Source organism: Buceros rhinoceros, unplaced genomic scaffold (assembly GCF_000710305.1).
Source record: "Buceros rhinoceros silvestris isolate BGI_N320 unplaced genomic scaffold, ASM71030v1 scaffold28100, whole genome shotgun sequence".
Lineage (NCBI taxonomy): Eukaryota > Metazoa > Chordata > Aves > Bucerotiformes > Bucerotidae > Buceros > Buceros rhinoceros.
In genome coordinates, this window is record NW_010389454.1 from 8,522 (window position 1) to 16,367 (window position 7,846).

General features: G+C 45.8%; 1 protein-coding gene across 1 annotated transcript in view; it reads right to left on the bottom strand.

The window, feature by feature from the left end:
• MEI1 (meiosis inhibitor 1) overlaps window positions 1-7,846 on the bottom strand; it is a gene marked incomplete at both ends in the record, with an annotated part of 38,591 nt that overhangs the window by 6,587 nt on the left and 24,158 nt on the right. Inside the window, 4 exons of the mRNA XM_010134406.1 lie at window positions 1,188-1,369; window positions 1,958-2,068; window positions 3,759-3,863; window positions 5,974-6,139. Coding sequence (XP_010132708.1) covers window positions 1,188-1,369; window positions 1,958-2,068; window positions 3,759-3,863; window positions 5,974-6,139 — 564 coding nt within the window. The remainder of the gene's footprint in view (window positions 1-1,187; window positions 1,370-1,957; window positions 2,069-3,758; window positions 3,864-5,973; window positions 6,140-7,846) is intronic.

A 7,846-nucleotide genomic window follows, 5' to 3' on the forward strand; every position in this document is an offset into this window, starting at 1 on the left:
TCACATCACAGCCCATCAAGCCAGTAAGGTATTGATGAAGCCAAACAATAGCTTTATAAGCCACTAAAGGATTGCGCTTCAAAGATCAATACGAGCTGAAAGAATCACTTCCAGAAGATGAAGCCCAGCACTAATCACTGGATTCGAATCCCTGCTGAGTCTGGCACAACACGGACCACCCAGACACAGCCCTGACTTGGAAACTGAGGAGGTAAATTGTACTCAGCCATTAACAGAGCAGGGACAGGCAGGTCTTGCTACGCATTCCCTCAGCTGACAGTCCATACAAGTCCCATGCTCTAAGACCTAAAGCAGAGGCAGCACACCCGTGAAGTGACAAGTGCAGATTTGGTCTTGGTTGGCCTCTTGGAAACCATCTTCCCTCAGCATTAGAAAACCAGCCCCTGCCTCTCTGTGCAGATCTATGCATGTCCTTAATGTGATTTTATCATCTGCAAATAGGAGCACCAACTCCCAAAGAACATACTCTGCTGGGCATAACTGCAGGAGCAGAGCTCGCAACTCCTGGCATGCTGTTTAGCTCCATATCAAGAGAGGGAGAAAGGCCTGGGTAGATACTTCAAAAGGAAACATTATCCCCTTGTGTAGCTATTAGAAAGCGCTTCCCTCGAAGTTGTAAGTATTGTTGAAGTTGTAAGTATCAGCTGACAGCTCTAGCTTAGCTCTCTTGTTGGACTGCAAAGCATCAAATACAATGACAGCTGCCCACATTAATGAGAGCTTGCTAATATTGAACACTTACTTGCCAATAATAGGCTTGGATTTTGACTGTTCCACTACTGATCATTTTGGTACCAAAAAAGCAGTTTAGAACATGGGAGCTGTGTCTCCCACCCCCAGACTTCCCTTGGGAAAGGCCTTATAATATATTTTGCTCTGTCCTGAAGAAGAAAGTGATTCGGATCAGGAAGACTGGGTATGCACTTTTCTCTCCAGGATTTCTGCCCCTCTCCAATGATTTGGGCCTTGGCCTTCAGCAACAGGCTAGCTTCCAGTCCTGCTGGAGAAGTGCAGCAGAGAGTAACTTGTGGACAATAACAAAAGAGCAACCCAGGCAAGCAGATTCCAGCCAAAGCAAACCACTTTCCTCTGCTAATGAAGATTTTTATTTATTTTTTTATAAGGTTAAGCCATTCCCTGGATCTGAACATTAGAATGGTTCTAACCTCACTGTTGTAGCGATGCTGATAAAGTAAGAGGGACGCAACCAAGAGCCATCCAGAGCACAGCAAGGCATCTTCAGATGACAGGTAAGCAGGTTCAGATAGAGGGGACCGCAGCCAGGTACACTCCAAAATCTTCTGCAGGAGCTCTAGCAAGGACACGTTGGAGAGCAGCACAGCCACTGCTGTGTGGGAGAAACAGAATCAGAGAGGCTGATGGGATGGTACAGGTTAAACCAGCTTGACAAGCAGAAGAGAAGTGCAGAGCACACTCCTGCTGCAGTCAGGCAGCTGCAGCTGCCACAACTCATTGGAGTAAGGCTGTCCAACTACGCTGGTATTCATCTCCCACAGCACAAGCAACCGCTCAGCCAGCTAATAAAATGGCTGGCCTTCAGCTAACACAGCTGGAAGGCTGGTTAGAGCTATACTCTACCATTGTTTAATTTTTTTGAACCATGGCAATATAAAGACATTTCAAACAGGACACCAAAGCCCCACTGCTGTGTTTTATGAACAAGAAAAGTACAGTGGTTCTGTCTCTTAGCAGCCAGGTCCTGAATCATGAGAAAGCAGCAAAACCAAACCAAACCAAATCAAACCCCTCAACCTAAAAAAACCTCATCCCAAATTCAAAATGACCTTTGTTAACTGTAATGGTGCAGCTGGAAGGGGAAAAATCCACCTTATCTGCTGAGACAGCGTACAGTCTCTGATCACCAAGATACAACCTCTCTGCGATTAATTTAGCAATCAATAAAATTTTGCCTCACCTCTCTCTTGACTACAAGGTGTTGTCTGATGAAGGCTCCAGTACAGAAAATTGAAGGATGGCTGCAGGAGATCAGTGTGCCTTGGTCTGCATTTCCCGCAGAGATTACTGACTGGAAACAAAACATGTAACAGACACCAACATAACAGGGCACCTCAGTGTAAGAACGAAGTCAGTCAGTGAGGAAAGAATTTAGACAAGAGCAACACAAAATTAAGTGAAAATAAACAGAGCATGGTTCAAAGCAATAGGCATCTGCCCTAGAGTGTTTGCTTTAGACTGGATGGTGCAGTGGAGGATGATAATGGGGAGGGGGGAAAAGGTTATATTAAAGGACATACACCATATTGGGCAGTACTGGAGCCAAGAACAACAGACTGTAAGTTACCTGTTTCCTCAGAATGAGTTTGATCCTAATACTAATTTAGCCATAAACAGCCATGTGCCCGTCTCACATGGTGACCAGACTGGGGAGTGGCATGGAGAGCGATGCTCCTCCATTCTCACCAACTCTCTTTACACTAGGAATAATCATGCCATGTTTGTTGCAAGCACCAAGCACTTCTGAACAATCTTTATCAAGAGCTTGAGAGGGAAATCCAGGACTGCAGGGCTCAGCAAAACTGTCATAGGAGATCTTCTGAAGAGCCTAAATCTGAGTAAGCAATTCTAAAAAAACACATCAACGCACCCCTCCATACACACACACACACATACACACACACACTTTCATCTATGAGCTGGTTTCACATAGCCCGCATCAGAGGAGAATGCTCTGCAAACCCATTCCTGAAGAACATTGCCTGGGGAGCCAAGCAGGGAATGAAAAGGTGCTTGGGGTAGAGAGAGAGTTGTGTTGAAAAACAGAGAGCAGAAAGCAAGAGCAAAAGGAGCTTGTGACTCTTAGGAGCAGCTGAGCAGTGCTCTAAAATTGCAGCAGCTAAAAAGGGCTAAAAAGGTATAAGGAGGACATGCTTCTTCCACACCCTTCATTCCCTTGGCTAATGGTTATCTGAGAAACACTGCTTCCTTGCAGGGGCATCACAGGCAGACCCGAGAGACGGAACATTTCAGATTCAAAGTCTGCTGTAGAAATCAATTTGTCAGAGCAAGAAAGAAATGAAAGGGTGGATCAGCTGAACTTCCCTCTAGTATCCATTCTTTTTTCACAGCCTGCATGAACCTCCAATAGCCGTGTAAGAAAGGAGAAGTCACTGAGTAAGGATCACCCCACAAGAGAGCAGGTCACGGTATGGTGAGTAAAGAAACACAGCCTGCTCTTCTGTGTCTCTGGGGTGGAGACGGCGAGTCCTGCAGCTGACTGGAATCTGTATACTCCGGACTTACGCTCCAGAGAAAGCCACGTTCACTAGGCTGCTGGTGCTTGATGCCTGGCTCACAGGACACCTCTGTGGCTTGAATCCCACAGGAGTGTGTTAGCAAGCGTGGACAGGCGAGGATGATCAGAAAGCACATCAGCAATACTGACATGTGCCAAGTCAACAACAGTCACAGACCCTGAAATCATGTCACAGCCAGGAGAATACTTTGGCCACCTTGTGAGATTTCAGACAACAAATGTATTGTAAAAGCAAGAGGAAGAGAACCTGGGTTTTGTTGACTGAAATGGTAACCAAGGCTCTTTACAATGCTCTGGCTATGAAGAGTCTCAGAGCAACCATAACTGTAATGCAAGGTACATCTTCTCTCAAGGGACAAAGAGCCGTCCCCTAATTATCTTATGGAACAATTAACAAACACAAATCAAAGCCGTCCAGGAGAAGTTGGACACACCAACTCACCCTGGTGAAGCAGCTTGAAGTCTGTGCTGTCCAGCTCCCTCACACCCTTGGTCCGCAGCTGCACCAGGAAAAGGAGGCTCAGCAAAACAGGCAGGTTCCTGTTAGCTAAGAAGGGCATAGACAGCTTAGCTTGTTAGTGAACTCTAAACTGTTGTACCTTAAAGCATGCCAAGAATTGTTAATTTTCCAGATCAGGAATAAAGGACAAAGTATTCCCCCTTTACACATGCACACATACACACACACACACACGTACTCCCAACTCCATTCTCGTCTCTACAGTCCTTTCTGGATCAGGCTCCCTTTCTGCCACTGTGGGTCGACCTGAGTTACACACTGGATCCGGCCAACACCGTTCTAGGAACAACTAGAAAAGAATGGGGAAAAGGGAGGCTAGGATCACTTACACCTTTAGTGAATGCTGTAAGGGGCACGGTCATCACGCATTCAAATTGGTACCTCTAGTAAGCTAGAGGTCATTAGCCCTTTCTGGACTACCATCTTCCCATCTACTTGACCATCACTGGCAGCCCATGATTTGACAGCAGCCCAGCACCTCAGCGCACTCAGCAGCACGGCATTTGTTCTTCTCCATCTTGTGAGGCCAGAAAACATTGTCCATCCCGCCCCACAGAGCAGAGCAGAGACAGTAGAGGTGAAAGCCCCACATGACAGGTCTGCACATGAGGAGAATGCTCAGACCACCAACTCCCCAGGGCAACCCCCTCACCTCTTGTGCAGCACTGTAAACTAGTAAAGATTTTGTATTGTATATAGCCATACCTACATATGCAAGCACCTATCACCTCCAGAAAATGTCTTCACAAAGGCTCATGAGTTTTCAGTTTTGAGGAGCAAACATTTATGGGTGTCTTTAATGTTAACATATTCTTTATGGATCCCACTGTTGGGCCGCCTTCCTGTCTGAGAGTAGGCTACTGTTTGAACAGAGATGCAGATCGCCTGGACTTAGCTGCCTCAGACCTCACAGAGAGCTGCCTGTGAGCTGGGAGACACAGAAGTCATGCTCCAGAGCACATCTGGTGTTTGATTTTCTGGTGGGGCTTCCAGGAACTCGGTTAATGATTTCAAGATGCAGTATTTTAACTCATTTCTGATGCAGAAGAGGAGCTAAGGGTTAATGGCAGCAGAAGGGCTGGAGTCTTACAAAAGCCTCTTTAGCCCAGTGACCTGTCTCCATCACTAGTGGTTTGAAGGAATAAGTCTCCTGCAATAGGAAATGGACAATCTGCCTCCCCACAGCCCCCAGCACCCCTGGATCATCAACAAAGGAACACCACAACTCCAAACAAGATCAGATCTAGCAGAAGCTAGTGTCGCATTCTTTACCCATAATCTTTTAGCCTCATGCTTCCCTATGCTCCTGCTTTCAACCTCCTGCCTTCTCCAGCCTACTGACTTTGCCAGAGGTAAGGCAAAAACACTTTCCCTCTCGTTGCATCCATCACAACTGCTGCACAGCAATACACCCCAGGCAGAGCAGGGCTGTTATATGTCTCAGCTGCCCCCTCAGGAACAAGTAGAAGCTGTGCTGGGCTCCTCTCCCAGGGGAGCCAAGGACATCCTAGCAATGCTCCCTTTCTCAGTTCAAGCTCACAGGCTGCTTTGCACTGCACCATTCACAATGGAACAAAAGTCCCAACTCCACAGCCAGGGCTAGTAAGGAAAACAGGGATTTCCCCCAGTCACAACCCTGCTAAATCTTTGAGAGATTTAATGGAATTATGAGATCTTGTGATATACCACAGTTCTTGTTTGGGAATCAATAAAATGAATAATTCAAACGATCTCTGTGCCCTGGGAACTGAGTGTACTCAGGCACATCAGCCAGTTTTGCACAGACAAGAGACAAAAAGGAGGACATCTCTCAGTCATCAGATGAGCCCCTGGCTAAGCTGAAAGATTTACCAGCTCAGCTTTCCACTTGAACACTTACTAAAATATAAGAGAACCTTGCCTTGGTTTAACAATCACAGCTTGAAGCCAGAACAACCTACATTCGAAAAAGACTCTCTCACTTCAAAACAAGAATCTCTGGAAAAGGAAACTAAATCAGTACGGTTCTGTCTGTAAAACTCCTCATGCAAATAAGTACATCAGCAGTTCAAAAAGACTTTACACCAGACTGCATCCCTTCAGTCATCTGCCCTGCTAGTTGATCTTACACCAAGACCCAGTCGCAGAGGGGAGTCACCTTGTAAGGTGGCTGAGCTGTTCTCTACCAGCAGCTGCTGCAGAATCTGTAGGAACTGACTCCGGAGGAGGTCACAGACAAGCACATCCTCATTTCTCTCCAGGAAGGTCCTTAAAGTTGTTAACACCTTCCAGGCCACTTCTACAGAGCTTGAGCAGACCAGGTCCTGCAAGGGAGCAAGAACACACATTACCTTTCTGCCCTGATTAGGCAGAAGTCACTGCTATTTAATACCATTACGCTAATCTGGTGCCTTGGGGAAAAGCCTAATAAAGTACCATCCAGATTAAGCATGTCCTGATTAAATGGAGAACTGAATAAAGCAGACGGACTCTCACCCAACAGGCACCTCGGAGAAATACCCCGTTTAAAGAATGCAGTTGGCTGTGTAACTCCCATCCAGCATACAAGTGTAGGGTTAATGTACATTTAAGGTCAAGGTTTTAGACATGGGAGGTCCTAAAGGCAGGGCCCTGTTTCCAAAGAGCACAGAGCCTCTGGCAATTTTGCTCTCCTTGTTGTTTTGAAAAATCAGATTGCGTATTAAAGATGCTTACCTAAAAATCAAGCTTATGAGTCACAGTGCACAGTTACTCATTTTCAAGACGCTGGCAGCTTTGTATGTGTAGTAGCAACATAACAGCTAAACTGCATGAAACGTACGTAAACCAGAAAAGCAACCACTAGATAACAGAAAATGGAAGAGTCGTGTACACAGCGTTCAGCCCACGAGCCTGCTTCTTGACTACAGAGCTGTGTCTGGAGTCTCTGAGCGGAATCCCATAGCCAGTAGCTTTAATTTGGGTGTGCTTTTACTATTAAGGTGTTTAACATTATAGTCACCTGTACAGCATGTACAGATGCAGTTCTATAAAGATTAGGCAGAAAATACAAACTGAGACTGTCACATTACATCAAAACTACCTTTCCTCTCCTCCCCCAGTAGTCCTGGCTACTGCATGGCAAATGATCAGCTGAAAGAGGTAAACAGAAAACTGTTATCAGCAACCAAGCCTGCAGCCTGTCAGGACAGCCTACTGCCTTTTCCAGCGTCCTTCCACTATCACACAGTAGTCATGCATCCAAATTGGGATGATGGAGAAGAAATGGTTGTGGGACCCCATACCCAAGGAAAGCAGTTAAGGTAAGAAAATGCTGCCTGTGCCAGAAAAACTTCTCTTATTCAGAGCCTGATTCCTGCCCATATTTGAGACCTTCGGGAACAAGGGGCAGGGAGCTGTCTGCACAATCAGCTGCGATGACATAGATCTGCTCCACATGACATTGAAGAATGTATATCTACCGTCAGTCAGCATTCCTCCATTCTTTAAGAGAGCAGCTCAGATCTGGAGCATGGAGAAGACAAGTGGGACAGTGTGTGATCACGACCACATTCACCCCTGCACACGGGACAAAATGGCACTAAACAAGGGCCGCAGCCTTCCTGGTCCTCGTAAATGTGTTGACATCTCCCTTCCTAGTCAGGAGCTCAAGGTCTCAGACGAAGCCACTAACCATCTGTCCTATCTAATCCAGACAATTATTAAAAGCAAATAAGCGAATAAATCATCCTTGGAAGGACATTCATTTTTGTTTCACAGTACCATGCAGAGGCCTTTCCGTTTTACTAGTGTGTTCTCACGCTGCGGTTATTCACCTCATACATTTTGTTTACATCTGACAGTATATTTATCCCAGGGTATTGTACTGTTTTATTAGCCCATCTAAATTCAGATTGATTATGCTGTTCCCCAACTGAAAGGTGAATCGTCAAAGCCTGTGATTTATTACAAATCACTTTAAAGACAGGGACAGAGCTAAATTAATTTATTTCTGCAACAGCACATGTCAAGATAGAAGAGAAAAGCAGGAA